At 42.4% G+C, this 20,866-nt stretch overlaps 1 protein-coding gene across 3 annotated transcripts; it reads left to right on the forward strand.

The window, feature by feature from the left end:
* The first annotated feature begins 4,838 nt into the window (after positions 1–4,838).
* On the forward strand, positions 4,839–20,166 carry LOC106498300 (1-aminocyclopropane-1-carboxylate synthase-like protein 1). Of its 3 annotated transcripts, none has more exons than XM_013959499.2 (15): positions 4,839–5,518; positions 6,667–7,292; positions 8,782–8,841; positions 11,528–11,598; positions 12,143–12,212; positions 13,386–13,452; positions 13,970–14,067; positions 14,671–14,748; positions 15,815–15,915; positions 16,636–16,725; positions 17,720–17,765; positions 17,916–18,057; positions 18,671–18,813; positions 19,198–19,351; positions 19,573–20,166. In XM_013959499.2, exons 1-15 carry the CDS (start codon positions 4,888–4,890, stop codon positions 19,869–19,871), a joined length of 2,676 nt encoding a protein of 891 aa, XP_013814953.1. In that variant the 5' UTR covers positions 4,839–4,887; the 3' UTR covers positions 19,872–20,166. The 3 variants fall into 3 exon arrangements, with proteins under 3 accessions (XP_013814953.1, XP_067152418.1, XP_067152419.1); XM_067296317.1 differs by having other exon boundaries at positions 4,839–5,344; XM_067296318.1 differs by lacking the exon at positions 4,839–5,518 and adding an exon at positions 6,226–6,302.
* Positions 20,167–20,866: the final 700 nt, after the last annotated feature.

A 20,866-nucleotide genomic window follows, 5' to 3' on the forward strand; every position in this document is an offset into this window, starting at 1 on the left:
TCCCTCTACCTGCAATTAGATGGGTCCCGTGGTCCTGCTCAGGCTTTCACAGAAAAGGCAACAAGCTATTAAATCAGTTAAAAACTGGCACAAAGAAAAAAGTCAATTTCAGAAAATCTAGATGCTTAATAGCCTAGTGCTTCTTTCCTCTTGCTATTCTCCTTGTCCACCTCTGCTCTACGGAAGTTTCTTGAAGGCTGTCCTACTGCCCTCTGTGGGCTTCACCTTAAGTAGCCCTTTGGGCAGGTGCTCAGAGGATGAGTGCCTAAGAAATTTTTGCTTCTCTTTTCTCGTGCCCCCATATGCTGAAGTTGCTTATTAAAGGCATGACTTGATTTTTAACAAGGCAAACTGTACCCCTACTCTGGCTGCCAACGCAGTCAGAGGCCTAAGAGAAAGGCATCTGTAATGGTGGCTGGGGTTCGCTTGTTCTGAAAGCCAGTAAGATACAAACCCATCTCCAAAGAAACAGACAGAGATGGAAGTTTCAGTACCGAGACAGGAAGGTGGTATATATGAGTTCCTGCCTTAATCTTTGTTTAGGTGCTTTACTGCAGTGGTGTTTTGTGGTTTTCAGGGGCTTGGCTGAGGGTTTTTGCAGGGGGTTTATGGATGTAATTACTAACATTACTAATTACAATTAATTATAATAAATTACAATATTACTAATAAGATTTATACATTAAAAATCCTTTGTGAAGCATGAAGGGTTTTTTTTCAGCACTTTCTTACAATGGTCAGATTTTAAAGATTGTAAAAATTAATGCTGCTTGATGGCTCCAGCTGCTCAATGCTCCTGGGCTATCTGGGGAATGAGATGCAGAACAGCCAGGGCGCAGAGGTGGTCTTCTTCTGTACCATCTCCTGCCAGTGTACTGGCTCAGACCCAGCCTGTGTAACAGATATAAGAGTTTCAATATGTAGTGGTTTGTCCAATAACATGGCAAAATCTTGTATTTATGTATATATCTACCAAACTGAGGGGGATATAAGAATGTTTTTGTCTCAGTGGTCTATTCAGACTCCAATTTCTAAGCTGCAATTGTCACAAGGAATATTTAGCAATAATCAGCGCGATCTCTTATGAACAAGACCTGGGTCCAGTGAGCTCACTCCACTTCATGTTAGCACAGTATCAGACATCAGCCGGTTGTGGTTTCAGTCACCGGGCTGCTGGGCTTTAAGTAAAACCCTGACTGCAGCCACTATGCATCCCAGGGAAGTAATCCTTCTCTGATCTACAACACTGTAAAAGTCAATTACCATCCTTATTCACGTAGGAGAGTGTTGAAAAGAGTGGTGTTTTACTCAACAACTGCAGCAGAAACTTCCTGTTACATTGAACCTTGGAGAGCCACGTACTAAACTTTTGGAAAACAGGCCTGCCGGGCAATTAACTGCATGTTTAAATCTCTTCCTGATGTTTTTCCTGGCCTGCCAAGGCCTCCATGCTTGCCTGTGCTCCCTGTGCTCGCCCCAGGGTTACTTTCCACCCAGTGGATTTCCACGAAAACCAGGATTAGGTTGCAGAGTTAGCGTGGCCTTCAGCTGGCCCTGAGGAATGTAGCTAGGGCTGGAGCACCCTCTGCAGGGACCTTCCTTCCCTCGCCGCTCCTCCGCACCCTGCCTGGCGAGCGCCAGCTCCAAACGCCTTCGTGCCGCCAGGTGTCCCTGGTCAAAGTCGGGACTGGGCTGGACCGAAATGCCAGAGAGGTTGTCCTTTGCAGAGCTGCAGCTCGGGATCTGCCAGCGGTTGGGGTCCAGCTCTAGGGACACCTTCCTCACCACCGCTGCCGAGTGTCCCCTCGACAGTGCGGGGACACGAACGACCCCCTCTGGGAGAGGGGCAGCGAGCAAGGCACTTGTGGGAGAGCTAACCCAAACTGCTGCTTGTTATTAGCCATCCTCTGCAGTGTGAGGGCCTCTCGCATCCTAAAAAAACGAGGAACTCCATTACATTCATTTAAACAAGCAAAGAAGAAAGTTGCTGTGATTGCAACAGAAGATTTTCACAGTGTTACCATCTGACATCAAACTGAGTTACACGGCCTCCACTTGCTTTTGTGAAACAGATTTTTCCTCACCAAAACCACTGTGATGGCTGTCACGTTTCTCGGCCGAATATTCAATGGGCTGCTACTGCTCAGTTTGCCAAGTGGCTGCAGATAAACAGGGATTTCTGCTTCCAGGGCTTTCCTTTCGGCACTGTCTGTCAACACTACCTTTAACTTAGATGCCAGATTTAACAAACACATATTTTGAATAGCTTTGCTTACGAGGCCTGGCAGGAGAGTGCAGCCCTGCTGGTCAGATGTTCTGGAAGGTGCAAGGTAAACGTCACTGTCTCAGGTTTAGCTCATCATTGATAATTTGCATTAATGACCTGCAGACCTATTATAGACCAAACCTAACAAATTAGTGAAACTTCACACCATTTTTAGAGGGGATATTTTCAGGACCGGACAGAACAGGATAAAAATGAGGTACAAGGAGAGTCTAATTTTGCCAATTTGCAAAATGAAAATAATTACAGAGTTTATTTTATAAGTTTACTATTAATTATTCCTGATCACATATCATGGCTGGTTAAAAAATGAGTTGCGGTATACAGTTTGCACAGGAAAGGATTGCCCAGTAACTACAGCACTCAGATGTTATTTGATGAAAACCGAGGCATGAAATTCTCTGAAAATGAGAAAGCTCAGGATTTGGTTTGCATTTAGAAGTTTACTGGGTGAAAAGGAAAGATAGAGAGGGATTTTTGTCAAATCGGATGGCACCTACACTTTGTTACTTACACGAATGCACAAACTATTTCAGTAAATTAAGGCATTTCTGTTTGGTTTTGTAGTTCTCAGTGATTTGCACTGTGCACACTTCAACATCACCAGCTCTGGTATTTTGGAAATACAGCCTTTATTAGTCCTCTTATCCATCTGAATTGAAGCATTTAGCTATCTGGTGCTGGCAATTATCTTGGAAATAAAATAACACATGGTATTTTCATTCTCAATGCCATAGATGCCTGACTTATGGGATTGCATGGGAAGCTCATAATTTCATTTAAAAATTAAAGTTTCCACTTCACGTGGCTTTGTAAGGCGAAACCAGTTGAACCATGAAAGAGAAAATTATTCAACATTTATTGTTATTGCTTAATATCATGATTCTAAGTTTCATTTTTTTTTAATACATAAATTTTGAAATACTGGCTTTCGTGAAGTTAGGGGATACCCGGAGCTACTTCTGAGAATGCTCTACTGCTGTCTGGTTAAGTATATCCTTCAGGTGTAATAGGCTTCAGCAGGGCTCTCGGGCTTCTTTTAAAAGCTTTTTTTAAAAGACCATTCCGTGCTGCCTTTAATCTATTTATATTTACTATTAAATTTATATCATCAATGGCTTTACTCATTGTTGCCCTGTTGCTTGTGTGCTCCAATACATAGTCAATGGCAAATGACAAAACATTAAATTGATAATGTTTTTCATTACTTTGTTCAGTCCTTTATACTAATGCAAAGTGCAGGCGAGTTATGAACAGGACACAGTGGCTGTTTTTGTCCTCTGCAATAAGGAGGGAACACGCTCCCAGATGCAAATAATACCAATGTTTTGCCAACTACAGATCCAAAGGAGATAGCACACTCTTACCCTTTATTAGTGAAACTAAGATAGCTTTTATGGTTGTTACTACCTTTTAATACAGAACTTTTCCAGTCCTTAAGATGAGAAAAAACAGCTATTAAGTGTCTGTACTCAATGAAGCCTATACTCATGGGAGTGTTTTTCACATTCTTCATTTACAACTTTTTGGTAGCTGTTACACTCAATAGATTATGAAAAATCACAAGGAGGTAAAACACCATGTTTCCGATAGGGCCATGCAGAACTGTGGAAATTCACATTCTAGTCTAGCAGACCGCTGGAAAAAAGACCTAAAGTACAGTTTTAGTAGCAGTTATTAGGACAGAGAGATAGTACCATTTTTAAAGCCAAATCTTGCTTCATCTTTTCCACAGAGAGAGTTTCCACAGCGTTTCACAGAATATAGTGAAACCCACGATTTTCCACTTCCATTTCACAGCTGAGGAGTGGGATGAGAAAGGCCACGGATGGTTTATTTAAACCCAGAGAGAGGTCGATACGCCCTTGATAATAAATAAATGGTGGCGTGCAGAGAGGGGGGAGCCACGCGGCTAGCGCCTGCCTCGCAGCCCGCTGCAAGACCCACGACACCGGCCAGGGACGCGCTGCCTTCGGCTTGCTTGGGGGGCAGAGCCGCGCGGGCCGTGGGCGGGGCCGTGGGCGGGGCCGTGGGCGGGGCCGGGGCCTGGGCCGGGCCGTGCCGTGCCGTGCCGGGCGCGGCGCGGCGGCGTGGGGGAGGGGCGCGGCGCGGCGCTGCGCTGCTCGGCGGCCGCGGCGGCGAGGCGAGTGAGTGGCGCGGGCTAAAGTTATCCCGGAATAAGGGCTGCACGCATGTGCTGTCACCCCGGATGTGAACATGCCGGCCCGGCTCCCGCTAGCTCGCTCCGCCCGGCCGCAGCGGACGGGCTGAGCCGGGCCGGGCCGGGCCGGGCCAAGGCGGGCCGAGCGCGCCCGCGGCCCCGGAGCCCTCGGGGGGGCGGCGGCAACGCGGCGCCCCTGAGGGACGAGGCGCGAGAGGCCCGGCCCCGGGGGGGGGCGCAGCTGCGCCAGGCGGCGGGCAGGACCGGCCCGACGAGGCCCCCCCGGCGCCCCCCGGCGCCCCCCTGGCCCCGAGGGCTGGGTGCCGCCCGGGCCGAGGCCTGGGCCCGCCGGCACCTGCGGCGCGGCGCTGTCACGCCTCGCCCTGCCGCCCGCCCGGCGCGGCCCTGGCGCCCGCCCGCCTGGGGCCGGGGGCCGGGAGCGATGGATTTTCGGGGGAAGAAGTACGAGCGTGGCAGTAACTGGTCGGACCCCGAGGTGGTGGAGCTGCTGCAGCTGTGGGCCGACGAGTCGGTGCAGATGGAGCTGGAGAGCTGCTTGCGCAACCAGCACGTCTTCAACCGCATCGCGGAGGTGTTGAGGGAGAAGGGCATCCACCGCACGGGGGACCAGTGCCGGGAGAAGATCAAGAAGATGAAGCTGGAGTACCGCCGCATCAAGGACAACAGCAAGGCGCCCCGGGGGGGCCGGACGTGGAAGTTTTATGAGGTGATGGACCGGGTGCTGAACAGCCGCCCGGCCCTGCCCTACGGCCCCCTGAGCAGCAGTGTGATGGCCCAGCAGGTGCTGCAGGGCAGCATGGTGGACGGCTATCACCAGTTCGCCTCGTCTGCCCTGCCCTTCGGACACTCCCAGCACCCCGAACTGATGGAAATCAAATGTGAGGAGGTGAACTCTGAGCACTGCTTGACCCCAGAGCCCCCACCATCCATGTCTTACCAGCAGGGCTCCCCCGAAGAACATGAGATGGAGAGAGCTTTCTTGGAGAGGGCCCAGAACGACTCTCCCATCTCCAGGGTGGAGATTCCCATTGAAACCAGTGTTTCACCTTCAGGTAGGGATAGCCTTTTACATTCCAGCATCAGGTTTCTGCCTTGTTTCCCAGAAAGAGAGATTATTTCTGGTGCAGAGATAGACACCTGGTTTTTGCATTGACTTTTGGAGCCTTATTTTCCACATCCCAAAAAGCTTTAAAGTAGAAGGATGGTATCTCCATTAATAGTCTTCTGGCAATTCCTGAAACGTATCTTACTGCAGGTAAAGGAAATCTGAAATTTTTGCACCGGGCTAAATACTGTGCATGAAATTCTAAGGATTGTCATGTCTGCTGTAAGCTGGGATAGGCATTTGTGCTAGATTTCTGCATATAATGCTGACAGCACTTACCATATTGAAGTAGAGCTTGCATGCTTTTTGGTATCATTTGAACATTACCAGGGCTGTCTGCCGTCCTCATGCTGAATTGTATCAGGAGACCCTCTTCTTTCATGACTACAGTATAAACCTGCAGGTGAAACTTTCTTCATGTTCTTTTTAAATATGTTTTGGATTTAATTGTTTAGGACACTCAACAGTGAAGAATACTTGGCAGTAATCATTGCCTGGCTTTCCAAACCATTAATTAATTAGTGCTTGGAAAGAAGACATCTTTGAAAGCCGCTGGGAGAGACAGCTTCCCTGTTTAAAGGAAAAGAGACTTTTTTACTGAAACTGCAATTCACAGATTATTTGGCTTCCAAGAAAAACAGAATCTGGGAAGCACAGAGATTTGAAACCAGTTTAGGACAGGTTGATGGAAGAACACAGCATGATCATAAAGAGGAGAGATGATAATCAATGTGAGGTTAATTTTGGAGATTGGGAAGAAGTTCTATGTCATCTTCACCATGATGGTTGTGCAGTTAGCCAAGTGCACTGCTGGCAGAGTGGACTGACAATCATTAAAGTTAATTCAGAGGCTGAATACTGAACTAGTTCAGTGGTTGGCAGCATAACAGGGAGCCCAATATGTGAAGATAAAGAAAAACATACTTCTTGCAAACTTCAAGATGTGCCTGACAGATCTTACTTCAGTTTTCCTGTAAAATTTCACTGTAGATAGTCTGGTGTTTTCTACAAAGGGTAAAGGAAGGCAGCAAGCATATTCACACTGGTTTACTTGCTTCACATTTAATTTTTCTTCTTACTTTTGAATGTTCACAGGTTTCAGTGAGCCCAACATGGCAAACTCGTCACGGATCCAGAATGTGGTGCCTCGGCCTGGCTTCTCCGCCTTGCATCGTCTGAGGAAAAAGCGGAAAGGCCAGCGAGTGAAGGACCCGCTTGACGATCTCTTGCTGAAGACCCTGACGTCTCAGCGGGCCATGGAAGAGCGCTTTTTGCAGATGGAAGAACGACGGTTTCAGCGAGATTTGGACGTGGAGGAGCGCCGGATGCAACTGGAGCAGCGACGTTTTGAACTGGAGCGGGAACATGAGTTTCGCATGTTCAGTGTTTTTGCTCAGATGCTCAGCATCCTAAAGCAGAGCCACAATGGCTCTTCCTCTTCCCTTGCGATGCCTCGGGGTTTGGACTTCAACCAGGCACTGTCTGAAATTGCTGGCATGGCAGGAGGAGGTGGCGACCTGCAAGAGGCCAGAGCTGTGCAGCCAGGTCGGCCCCTTGCTGAGCGGAGGATTGACCTGCACGGTTTCTGCAACTCCGGCGAGTTCCAGAGGAGCCCCTACCTCTCTGCTCGAGGCAATATTGCCAATATTTTTCGTGGCTCCACAGAGGAAGGGTACAAAGCTTATCATGCTGACAAGTATGATGAAGACAAGAACCCCAATGTGAGTGAGATTCTTACAGTATTTATGTGGCTTTCTTGCTAGGAAAAAAACCCTTTCTTAGAGATTTGCTGGCAGATCTGCTTTTTTTTTTTTTTTTTTTTTAATCTCACAAGTACATGTTGGGTCAACCTTTGTTTTAGTAAAAGCAATGAAAAGTAGCTGTGCAGATCATTTATCAAAGATAAACATTCTGTTCAGCAAAGGTTTGCATGTTCTGGTTTTCCTCTCAGAAGCTAGTAGTGGTAGCACTCCTTCAAAGGTGGAAGAAATCTGCAGGAACACACAGAACTCTTCTTCGTTTTACCTCATCACTTGTGCTGTCTGCCGAAGACTGAGCTCTGATTATCACTGGTGATGGTGCAAGAAATAAAACAACCAAGTAGCAGACGTTTAGAAAAAGTGTTGTGTTTTTTTTTCTAAGCTAACATTAAGAGCTTTTCCTGCCTGTTTCTGTTTTGCTATTCACTTGTAAGTAGCCTGTCACACACCCCCTTGTGGCTCAAACGCTAAGTGTTCATAATTTAGAGTAAGTTATGATTGAATAAGTATAGTAAATATTAATAATGATTTCTCTGTGGATTATTTTTGAATAGATCCTGCATTCAGATACCAAACTACTGGACACTTTAAACTGTTTTATTATTAGCCCTGACTTTAGTCACAATGTGTTGGGAGCTGAAAACTAGATTTTTAAAATAAAAAATACAGCAAGATTTTCAATACAAGGGGTGCATTATGAGGTACAAACTGCCTTTTCTACTAATTAGTGTTCATATAGGAAGTAGATTTTTAAATAAATACCTAAAATCAGAAGTGCACTTTCGTAACATCATAAATGTGCAGTTGTTTAGATTTCCTTATGTATTTTTTGCCCAATGTCTTCCAATAATAAAAATATCTTAACAGATTTGAACTCTTCGAGATTTAATGTACTGTTATTTAAGCTGGGCAAATCCTAAGCCTGGAACCGCAGGATCACCTCTCCAGAGAGGAAAACTTAGTGTCTTAATCACTCTTCCTGACTATATGTTTATGTGTTTTTTCAGTGAATCACTGGAGTGGAATGGTAATGGCTGACAAAAAAGTGTATACAGATAAAGAAGTGTATCTAAACCATTGCTTAAAACTGATGCAGAAGTGTAAACTTCATTTTTTTTCAGAATTGTTTAGATTTTTTATAGTCAGATGTATACCAATGAGTGAATTCAGGATTAAATTAAACGTATTCTGTAAAGAAGTATAAACTGTTAGTATGTCCTCATTACAGAGAGTTTATTGACTAAGAAGCTGAGCACCTGAGATGATGTATGCAAGTGCACACACATGCACATACATGTGTATACATCTTTAGTTATATATGGTGAGGTTTATATGAACTGTGTTTTGACTTTTCCTTGGTAACCTTTTCTGAGGCAGTTTAGTGAAGAGATAGCTAAGGTGAGGTATGTGCACGTTTATGTCTATAAACAATATGTTATTTTTTTTCTAGGGTATAATTAATTTTGGCACCAGTGAGAATAAACTCTGCTTTGACCTGATGTCTAAACGGGTAAGTCAAATTCCAAAAAGAAATATAGAATGTGCTGTGTAATTCTTCCTCAGTGTTTATGCTTTCCTTGACTTATTGCTGTTGCTCAGATTTCTCTGGTAAAGTTTTTTCTCGTTAGTTTTTTTATTTGTTGGAAGTCACTTCTCAGTCCAGCTATTTGTACATTTCTTTATGTTATTTTTCCAGAAGGATAGGAATAGAGGTTGTTTTCCCCTTCATTGTGGGTTTGCCTTTGGGGATGTTCTTGGCTCACAAAACTAAATGAAAATAAAATGCATTTTATTTTCTCCTGCTGACAGTAATTCATTTAATACAGAGGTTTTAAAATTAGTTTTGAACTCCCTTTAGTTTCAAGGATCTTCAGATCTTGGGACAGAGACAGTTGACTCCATCCATTATAAAGTTACACAGTTTGGACATCCAGTTCTGAACTTATCCAAAATTTGAGAGGGTGGCAACAGTGAACTGTGACATCTCTTGAATTCTCTTGAAATCCATTAAACTGGATCAGCTGCTAGTTGGTTACTTTGTTCAGTTGCACCAGGGAAAGGCATGATGCAAATGGCATAACTCAAAAAAAAAAAAAATCCGAAAGAAAACAAAAGCACTGTGCCTTAGAGAAATGTTTCTTGATTTTCATTACAATTTCTGGCCAGATTCAGACTCCTAGGTAGGAATACTTCAATTTTTCCTACCTGCAGTTGTCTGTGGGGAGGGAAGGGGACTCAGTTTCTGGCAGTCAGTCTCTATGGTTTGAAGTTCACTGTTACTCCCATTCCACCAATTCCCACCCTCAAAATGTTCCTTGTTTTATTTCTGCTTGCCACGCCACTGCCTCGGGGGGATGCTACCCCACCACTCGGCCTTCCAGCTAAAAGAACAGGTAAGGCAGAACTGCTGCCTGGTAGCTGTGCACAAAAAAGGTGCCTTCTAGGGTGTGTAGGTTTTACCTTCCTTCATTCACTCTGTCCTTTCCCCTTAAAACTAACATAAAGTCCGCAGTAAGTAGAGTATGGGGGGAGACAGTAGTCAGTTGCATCTTAATTAGCCTTATTATGAAAATAAGTTAAAAATTCATCAGCAATGGTCAGATGAACCATCATGCTTATGGCAACAAAATGAATAAAGATACTGTTTCCAGCTTCTTAATCACCACAATCTGGAATTACAACATGGATTTACTGAATGCAGTATCACCTGGGATTGTAGGAAACCTAAGTTCTTGCTATGGGGGACAGTAAATACTTACTGTTTCCACTGAATAAAGTAGTGTATCAGATTTCTATTTTTAACTTTTGACCCTTAAATTAGAGAACATTCTATGGCATGAGATCTCTGATATTCTTCATTTTGGTTGGCCCATCTGGTTTTCTTAGCCCTTGCAGCATTACTTTTGAGGATTCTCATCTTTATTATAGCATAGTAATTTTTGGCCAAGTCTGCTGATGTGTTTTGTGTTGCATTCTCTAGACAAGTTTAGGAGAGAGAACTAAGGAGGCACAGTTCTATGCTGCATAGGCTTCAAGAGGCATCTACAGATGAATAAAGGAACTTTAATCCTACAATAGCAGGTTGTAATTCTGCATGGGATGAGGACAGTGTCATTGAACTCCAGAGCCTGGCACAAGTTACCCAAACACGAATACTGAATGTTGTGTTTTTGTTATTATGTGATAAGCTTTCACACGGCATGTTAAATTTCCCGCCTCCTTTGTGGCTATCACCTACTTATTTCCCCACTCCCCCCTTTTAATGTCAACTCATGTATTTGGTTGTCGTCAAATATTTGGAAGGTGCCTTGTACATGAAATTTATTTATTCCCTTTCTGTTTATGCAAAACATCCTCTTTTCTCTGCCCTGATCACCAATGTGCTTTCCCTTGCAACTTCATAGAACTGGATTATATGAAAACCTGATATTTACAGCCTTAAAAATATTTTGATAAAAGTATGTATAATTTTTCTGAATATAAACATAAAATGGACTTCGGAGCTTGCTCACAGTTCAGGTGAATCTGTCTTTGAGACCAGAATGAGCTCCTAATAAGGAACAAAGTATCTGCCTTGGGGAGGGCATTCAAGAAGATACTTGTATATTTCTCTTATCTTTTGAAAGCTCCTGTTATCTTTTAAAACTTACCAAACTTGGCAGAATTACAGATCTGAAGGAACTGCAGTAACTTGGAACAGAGACGTGAATTAAAGCTAGAATTCATGAGAAAAAATCCATCAAAAGTTATAAAAAGAAAATACGTATCTGACTGTAATTCAAAATCCTTTCTGTCTCTTTCTGACAATCTAGACCTGAGCTTTCATGATGCTAGAGCTTTCATGATTGAGACTTAATTCCTAGCTGAAAGCTGTTGTCTTCCAAACTTGGGTGAGATGATCCTTGGGACTCTTCAGGTTGCTTCATTTGGTTCAGAAAGTCTTTTGCAGGCATCTTTTTAATGGACCTCCTTTGTGTTGCCTGTTTTGCATCCTTCTTGTAGATTTCTGTGCAGCAAAATTTTACTGCGTTAATTTTAATTGTCAGTGGCTTTCTAAATCCAGTTTTAAGGCTGTTGAAGTCTGTGTATTTGTGTGTGTGTGCAGGCAGGTGTGTGCCTGTACCTGGATTCTGTCTATTTCCGTGTTTCTGATATCAGCGATTGTGTTTTTTAATGTTTCTTCTTGTTGCTCCCAGCTGACACAGACTGATATGAATCTCATGGAGCCGCCACTGCTTCAGTATCCTGATTGGAAAGGACATATGTTGTAAGTCTTCTCATTTCCCTAATGTTTCTTTTTTTGAGTTCTTGTCTGATAATCGATAAATACAAAACCCACTTCTGCTGCAGTGATTAGTTATAACTTTTCTAGGTCATTTAATCATCTTTTTCTTTCCAAAGCTGTAAACTGGTTACCCTACCAGCTCATCCAGTTAAAAATCCTCATGTGTGAGAGAAGATGCTAATTTTCTAAAGCAAACACAATGTTAAAAGCACTGTATATGTTAACAAGTTAGGTAACTCAAAACAGTTCTCTGAAATATAGTGAACACTTGGGGACTTTAATCCTTTTGTTCTATGTCTTGATTAAAGCTCTTCAGAAATGCATGTACGATTATAGACATTATCAGTGACACCTTTGCCATGTGTAAAAGTCACATCTATGGCATGAGCCTGAACTATCCTGTTTTCTAGCTATATTCATCAGCCTTTACTGTGCCCTAGCTTTATTTTCCTGAGATGTGGACCTGGGGCAGCCCAGCCTCTTGGAGAATAAGCTGAATCGATATTTGCTTTTGTGTCTTTCTCAGTTTACGGGAGGAAGTGGCTCGATTTTTGACCTATTACTGCAAGGCCCCTGCACCTCTTAAGGCAGAAAATGTGGGTAACCCACTTTCCATTGGTGTCTCTTCTAATGTATTGCCATTTGTTGTCAAACAGTTTCATCGTATTTTTTTTAAACAAATGATTAATTGTAAAATAATAGGCTTTTATCATGCATATGAGAGTTGAATCATAGCCATTTTACTAGCTTTTGATGCACGCTTCAGATAACATGCTTCAGTTTTAACTTGTATTTGCCTTATTCTTTACTCCTGTGTCCCAGCTCCTCATACAGTGCAAGTCAATAGGGCTTTATGTTTGTATCTCCTTATCCAGCCCTGGGACCTACCATGCCTGTATCCCTCAGTCTTGACTAAGAGTGCCTGTTGTTCCAGCCTAGTTTAATTTGACATTGTTCTGCTGTTGCACCTCAGGACAAAGTCAGTAATTGAGCTAAGACTAGTTTTATTCTGTAAAAAAAGATATTTTCAGACTTTGTGACAGGGTTATCAGGAAGGCATCAAGACCTGAGTCTCTGCAGGATTTGCCGACTTGAGAGAGATGCAGGTTGGGCTCTGGTGCACATGCACGATAAGGGACTCCTGCTTCCTGCTGAATTCTAAAGGCAGCAGGAGAGGGTGCAGCAGTTGCTCTTCTGGCTGCAATAACTCAGCAGAAGCCTGTACTTCACATAAACTGAAGTTGTCGCTGATCAGTTTGCAGATCAGTACCTCCCCAAGGCAGCAGATTGTACCTGATACTTGGACTGAAACTCATGAGATCTGTGAGCATCTGTTTTCTAGAAGCAGGTGTCAAGCTTGCTCCTGTATGAGATAGCAGTTTCCACTTTTGCACAAATTCAGCAGGAGGTAGGCACTGCTGTTACTACAAAGAGAAGATACCACAGATTAGCTGATGAAAACTACTTTGCTTTTCTAGCAGTTCAGAACTGCTCTGCAAATGTTTTCCCTACTTAAAATCTACTCTTTCACTAAATACTGTATTGCTTATTAGAAACAAGAAAGGCACAGGGACAAAGTGTCTCTGAAGCAGAAGAGAGCATCAACGTTATCTCTGGTATAAGTAGGATTTCAGCAGGAAAAGATTGGGAACCTCTGTGCTAGAAGATTAGGGAGAGAATATATTTCAGTGATACTCAGCAGAAATTATTTTTGAAGCATTCTCCTTCTACGGACAGATTTATCGCTAGTCTCTCTCTTTCTTCTACAGGTGATTGTATTGAATGGTTGTGGCTCTCTGTTTTCTGCATTAGCTACAGTCCTTTGTGATCCAGGGGGTAAGTGGATGATTGGGAGATGTTTTTAAAGTTTATTTTTGTTGGAAAATTATATAAATATTGTTATATATTAGTATATTGTTATATATTAAAAATAATAATTTAAATATTGTATGATGAAAGTGAAATAGTGGAATTGGCATGGCCTACTGTGAAATTCTTGTTTCCCGCAACGTTGTATTGTGAAATTCATCATTTCCCCAGTCTATAGATCTCATACTTTGTGTCTTACCTTTTCTCTCTTCACTGTTTTGGTGGTACTGTGTTTTTTTTTGTTAGATTAACTGTGGGCTATACACACGTTTGCTGGGATACTGAGAATGGGTGTTCAGTGTCCCAGTGCTTGCAAAAGATAAAAAAAATTGATGTAAAAAAAAAGTGGGCATGAAAGGGTAACATTAAAATGCTTCCAGAGGGCATAACTGTAAAAAAGAGCTTTCATGTTTAGCTGAAGTGCTCTAGAAGAGAGAGACAGACTGTGACCTGTGGATAACTAGCTTTGTTTTCTTGGTTTCAGAAGCTGTTCTGATTGCCACTCCCTTTTATGGTGGCATCACCCAGAGTGTGTTTCTATATGGTAATGTCAAGCTGGTGTATGCCTATTTAGACAGTAAGGTAAGAACTGAGGGAAAGGAATACGGACCTTTGCAGCTAAAAAATAATTGTTACTAAAGGTGCCAAGCTTTGGGAACCTCTGAAACAGTCCTCAGGACAAGGCTAAACAGCAGCCTGTGGATGTTTTCACAAATTATTGTTAGGAAACTGGGGCATATAATTTTCAAGAAAACTATTCAAGGCCATAAATCTGGATTCCAGTCTTATTTCTGTCTTGTATCTTACTCCCACTAAACATGTAATAATTGCCCTTGAGGGGAAAAAAAAAAAAAGGCCATAATGAGCCTTGGAGACAGAGCTATGTACTGTCCGACTGAGGATAGTCCCAGGAGTGGAAGAGCACATGAAGATCTTACATTGTTTTAGTTATTCAAGGATAACCAGAGAATTCTGTATGTGTGGCCAGTCTACTATAAACAACTCTTTTATTTTATTTATTTATTTATTTATTCTCTCTGTAGTATAAAAGGATAAGAGGATGGAAGCTAGGTCTTTGTTATTGAATTTTATTTTGTTTTGGGAAATGTTTCTCAGGGGAATGGCTCATGGCAGAGTCTGCTGAAATAAATTGGTCTTTTTTTTTTTCTTTTTGGTGTCTTTCAGATCACTGGAACAAGCACTCGGCCTTTTCAACTTACAGTGGACAAACTGGAAAAGGCCTTGCAGGATGCCCGGGCAGAGGTGAGTGCAACTGAGCTTCGTATTACCAACTAAGTCTACAATGTACTTGAGTTGACTGGTCTGAGAAGTGGCCAGAAGCCAAAAACATTTTCAAAACCTAGCACCTGACATTCTCATTGTCCATATAGACAAGCTGAGATAAAGCTGCCTGCAAATCCCATTTGTACTTGTGGCAGACTACTTAGAGGCAGTTCTAGGAGGGATCCTAAGGTGTCATATTTGTCTAATTTTGGTCACATGACATCATTGCAACAGCAGAAAGGGTAGACTGGGAGTGCTAGGCTATTCACAGAGTACTGGAACCCACTGATATTGCAAAAATGTGTACTTGGGCATGCTGTAAAAAGTAGGGACTAGCTAGGGTTTCTCCTTCACGAAGGCCAAGCTGAGTTACCCAAACTGACTGCTGCTACGCAGTAGCGTAGATGAATCCAGTAAGACCAGCATGAGTGTTTGCAGGAGGGAATGAGATGCAAATCTAGAAGATAAATGCAGATGAGAATTACCTTTATGAATATTTAGTGTAAGTTTTGACATTGTCCTGAAACCCTGTATTAGTTTTGCTGCATCTTTAGATCATTGCTGGCTCTGACATCTCCCAGCCAAACATGCACTTTGGATGTGAACAGTTTGCATCCAGGTAGCTCAATTGCCTGTCTTTCTTGCCTCATTCATGGGCAACCTTCACTAGTCTGTTACTTCCCAACTACTGATATAGCTCACAGGAACTTCTCTTCCAGTCTGAGGAAGTTCGAGAACATTTTTCTTGTAAATAGGTTTAACTATTTACAATGATCGTGGCAGACTCCCTCTCTTCAATACCATAGGTTAATTCTACAGTATATCCCTCAGTTCACTTTGCATTTTGCAAAAAAGACTTAATCTATAGCTAAAAATTTTCTCTGTTTTCTCGTAAAAGTCTAACCTTTGAGGTGAGATGTCATGGTGGGAGCCTGAGTTACTGTGAGCTTAATGAGAGTCTTGCATCTCACTAACTGCTCTAGCAGGTTGAAAATTTGTCCTATGATGCATCTTCTCTTACTATTGCACTTCTTGTGTTCTACAGGGTGTCACTGTAAGGGCCTTAATTCTTCTGAATCCCCAAAATCCCCTAGGGGACATCTACTCCTTGTCAGAGCTACAGGATTACCTGGAATTTGCTAAAAGGTATGTCAGTTTGGAAGGCTGAGATATCCTGAGTCAGATGCAGCTTTCAGACTCTGGTGGACTACTCACTGTCCGTTAACTTTTCTGTGAATATTTTTTAAGTCAGGCAAACAGTCTTGTTCTTCACACACAGCAGTGGGCTTAAGAGAGGAGAGGGGAGTGGTGGGAACAAGGGAGCATGGACCATGCAGTCATTTGGAGTGGCAAAGCAAATTACACCAAGTAGTACAAGTTATATTTATTTTTTAGGAGTCCTAGCAAACACTGTGGTGCTGTGCTTCTTTAGTAGGAAACTGAGTTCCTTTTCCCACAGTTTTTCTGTATGTACATACAAAAAGAAATATATGAATATGGGTTCCCAGCTTCATCGTGGATCACTGATACTCTCTGAAGTTTTGTCCATTTTGAGTAGATGATGATACAACTTACTCTAGATAGGTAATGCATAGGGAGTTAATTTTCTCAGGTGCATTGAAAATGGCTGAAAACTTAGTATATGGTTGCAGTGAGTGACAATTAGCTGGATATATCTCAGATCAATTCAGTATACATGTAACAGACTTTCTAAGTTCTGGAAAATTGCTTTTATAATCATCAGTTCTGCAAAATTTCGTGTCCCTGTTCTTAGTATAAAGCAAGTCTTTCCAGGGTCTTGAATTTGTCTTTGCTTCTAAGCCAGAAGCAGCATTCTTTTGTAATTTCTATTTTGTCCTTTTGCAGACATGAATTGCATGTGATAGTAGATGAGATCTACATGCTGTCAGTATTTGACGAATCAGCCACGTTTCACAGTGTCCTAGGCATGGACAGGTAAAATCAGCTCCTACTTCCCTGGCCATCTTCCAGTGACAATTCAACATGATGCCTTGCTGAGAACTTGTGACTGGAAGTTAAGTCATGAGCGAGCAAATTCTGAATCTGCCTTACATTGACTTTTTGTAGTTTCTGAATGGCAAATGCATTTTGTCAAGTGCAATCTAGCAAGGAAAAAAAGGTAGTTAGTATTTTGTTGTGATAAATTTTTCAACGTGTGCTTCCCTACTTGCTTTTGACAGTTCCAAAAACCTGGAAATAAATGTTTCATTTCTTGTGAGTGATGCTTTCCTTTGCTACCTAAACATTATTACCTCTTTCCCATGTTTCAGTTGATATAAAGAGTTTCTGTTGCTACTTACTTTCTTTTTTCATACAGTAGCCGCGGCATCACTGTGTTACTAAAGATTTGAGAATATGTTTTATAAGGTATTGATTTAATGAGATGAAAAGTTTTGCAAATCTCACCTTTTAAAATATGCTTTATTTTCTTTTCTTTCTAGTTTTCGCCAATGGTGCTATCTTTCTTTTTGTGTTCATTTGCAAAGACATAAAAATATATTTGGTTAACTGTTAGCTCAGTAATGCTGAGGAAGAACTTCATCTTCAAAATACTGCTGTTTGAAAGAAAGAAAGTTCATTTTAATTCTTGGAAAGTATATTGGTAGGGGCCTGATTTTTAGCATTGAATGTACAAATTTTATATGTGCAGGCTTAAAAGTCATGCAGAAGATTTGTGTATGAAATATAGTACTTGATGCAGGCATCTGTAGATCTGAAATATTTAAAAATTGTGTCTAAAACTAGTTCCCAGAGTTCCTAGCTTCTAAAGTTAGGTCATATTTGAGTTTTCCCTACTTGACTGATGTTCCTTGCTGCACTGTCTGTCATTGTGTAATGCTGCCTCTCTGTTTTTGCAATGCTGCACTGGTGATCCAAAAGCTTCAGCACCTATGACACTAACTGCCCATCTGCATCCTTCTACATACAGATTACCTGATCCACAGAGGACTCATGTGATGTGGGGAATAAGCAAGGTGAGTGTTGCTTGCTGCTGTGCTGGGGCTTCCCAACAGGTACGATTGGCCTGGTGTTCCTCAAGTCCCTTGTGCTAGAAAGAACACAGCAGTAGTAATAGGATCCCAGTCTTTGTATGTAATAAAGTAGTCTGTCTGTGTTTTCTGCAGGATTTTGCTGTCTCTGGGATTCGCTTTGGTACTTTATATACAGAGAACCAAGATGTTGCTAATGCAGTGGCTTCTTTGTGTTATTTCCATGGGGTTTGTGGACCTGTCCAGCACAAGGTTGCACAGCTGCTTAGAGACAGAGGTGAGTCAGTAGCTTAACAGATGATCCTCTGCTGTTCTGTGTATCTCACTACCTCTGGGGATCCTGTCCCCTTACTTTCCCAAACTGCCTCTTGTTTGTACAGCTTAATTGACAGTCTTCCATAATCCTGAAGCTGCCCATGTAACACATGGCTGACAGTTCTACAGAAAAGGAACACTTCTGCAGAGCTCCTCATGAGCAGAATTAGAGGAGAGCTTTGAAGAAGTTTGATAGTCTTTCATACAGAAACAGTTAGTGTTGCATAGAATCAGCTGAGCAGAAACAAAGAATACAAGCTTGTGGGAAGAGGGAAACGGAACTGGATTTCTGGCTTTGCCCTGGTTGGCATGCTAACAATCCGCAGCAACTAAGAGCAATGAATATAGGGAAACTTCCTCAGAAAAGTAAAGAGGATGTTATTTTTCACAGACATGAAGCTACTAAATAGTTCTTACCCCTCTTTGTTTTTGAGGCAACAGAAAGCAAAAAAAAAGGAAGGTGAAATGGAAAAGGGTGAAAAGGAAAAAGGCATTGTGAGTGTTCTGGAAACTTGTATGCATCTGAATTCTTATTCAGTTTGCAATTTTTTTCTCTGTCTTCTCCCTCTGGTTAGACTGGATCAACCAGGTGTACCTGAGGGCCAACCATGCCCGCCTAAAAGCTGCCCATACGTATGTAACAGATGAGCTGAAGACCCTTGGGGTTCCTTTTCTCAACCGCAATGCAGGCTTCTTTGTCTGGATTGATTTCCGAAAGGTTGGTAGTCTTAAGAAAGGAGGCTTCTCCTGGGATGAGGGCAGGCACCTGGTGAAATGGAGCCTAGAGGAAAGTTTAATATAGTGATAAACATCTTGTTAAAGCCTCATCTGTTGTCTTGATGAGCAGAGGGAAGGGCTGACTAGCGTTTCTGTGTGTGCTCTTCCTTTAGTCTGTCTGTGCATTTCCCTCCTTGCAGGAATCTTATCGCTCTCAAGCCACTTTCCTTCCCATTTCTTCCTTTGTATCACAACTGCTGTACTTCAGAGGTAAAAGGTGTCTCCCCAGGCCTTCGCAGATCTCATGGGAATCACAGATTCATGAGGATCTCAATGAGTTGGCATGCGTGTTACTAACCTCTGGCCCTTCTGCTAACTCTCCTAGTACCTTAGGACAGGAACATTTGAGGAGGAGATGCTGCTTTGGAGGCGTTTTCTCGATAACAAGGTCCTGCTGTCCTGCGGTAAAGCCTTTGAATGCAGTGAACCTGGATGGTTCCGCATTATCTTTGCTGACAAAACCCATCGACTACAGTTAGGTGAGTAATGTTTTCTTCTCTTTTTCCTCCTGACAGAATTTCTAAAGTACCGTTTCCTCCTCTTCTTAATCCTAAGCTGTTCTATTATTAATATCCTCTTTTCTTCTCTATTCTTCTTTCCTTTCCTCTGCTCCTTCAAGTTTTTCCGGATCTGACAGGGATTTGGAGATCCTTGTGGCTTAATCTAATTCATTAGTGTTTCTCCTCCTTATACCATGCAGGTATGCAGCGGATCCGCAAAGTTTTGGAAGAGCGGGAGCAGGAGATCTTGGCTGAGGCAAAGGAACAGCCTTGTCAGTCAGATCAAGATGGCAAAACAGATAGCACAGATGAAGTCATTTTTGTATCCCGCCACCAGGAGCCTACCTGTGCTGGTAGCTCCAACCTTGGTGACCTCATTGGCCTCCTGCAGCAACAAATGCGTTCCTCTGACTGGCTACAGAAAAATACAGCGGAGCAGTTTGCACAGGAAAAGCCAGAGATCTATGATGTGTTCAGCAAACTGGTGGGGAAACAGTAGGGGTCAGTGGGCCTTCAGGGGACTTTCCTGAGCAGTGACTGACCCTGGGCCCTTAACAGCTCAGCACTGACTTCCAGCAAATAATATATTTTCTGTATAGCAAGAAAATTACTTTGTAAAACTCATCCTCTAGCCCCTGTTTGAGATCTCTAATTTGTATTATATAGGCGCTTTCCTTGGATTGGGGTGAGGGTATGGAATGGTGGGGGTCTTGTTCGCTTGCTACCCCCTGTCCTGCTGCATCATTGTATTTTGTATTTCATTTCTAATGAATATGCTCTTAACTCTCTTATAAGGTCCTGTGGTGTCATTTTTTGTGCTGCTTCTTAATTTCACTCTTTCCAGAAAGACAGAGACTTGAGATTGTTAAAATGTTTTATGTTTTTCTTTTCCTGAATGATGATCAGAAGTAATTAATTATTTCAGTGCCAGAAATGACATGACTGCTTTCTCATAGAGATGTTTTTGATAGCTAGAATCCAGTGTCAGCCCTGACTTAGCCCCAGCTAAGGGTGAATAAGCATGTATATATGTTCAAATGCATGGGTGAGACTCCTAGAACTATGATTGTTTAATCTGAGTTCTATAAAGCTTTTCAGTTTGAGTTCACTGGTTTCCATTCTGATCTCAGATCGGATAGTATCTAACACCCTTCATTGGTAAAATGCTCGCAATTGTTTCTATCCTTCTTTTTGTATTCATATAAATAAACAGCATCTGATAGCTTCTTGACCTACTATGTCCACCAAAGAGCTAAGAACAGAGAGGTCACTGAAAGCAGAAATTCTTTTTACAGCCGACTTTTTCTTAAAAAATTTGTTCCTTCTGGTTAGCAGTGAGGTATATTGGTAGGACAGTGCAGAGAATGCGTCTTGTAGCACAGTACTAGATGTACCTACTCTAATTCACAGGTTTTTACAGCTTCCAAGATGGCAGCTTTCACCACATTCAGCATGATAAAAGCAAATGTTTACCTGGTCTATTATGTTTGCCAG

The sequence above is a fragment of the Apteryx mantelli genome, chromosome 4 (assembly GCF_036417845.1).
Source record: "Apteryx mantelli isolate bAptMan1 chromosome 4, bAptMan1.hap1, whole genome shotgun sequence".
In the NCBI taxonomy this organism is placed as follows: Eukaryota; Metazoa; Chordata; class Aves; order Apterygiformes; family Apterygidae; genus Apteryx; species Apteryx mantelli.

What these genes read in the sequence shown, in the direction of transcription:
- LOC106498300 (XM_013959499.2), top strand. Translation starts at nt 4,888, where the DNA reads ATGGATTTTCGGGGGAAGAAGTACGAGCGTGGCAGTAACTGGTCGGAC. An exon ending in TACCTGGAATTTGCTAAAAG is followed by an intron (nt 15,916 to 16,635) that starts GTATGTCAGTTT and finishes GTCCTTTTGCAG; the next exon opens with ACATGAATTGCATGTGATAG. An exon ending in TGATGTGGGGAATAAGCAAG is followed by an intron (nt 17,766 to 17,915) that starts GTGAGTGTTGCT and finishes TGTTTTCTGCAG; the next exon opens with GATTTTGCTGTCTCTGGGAT.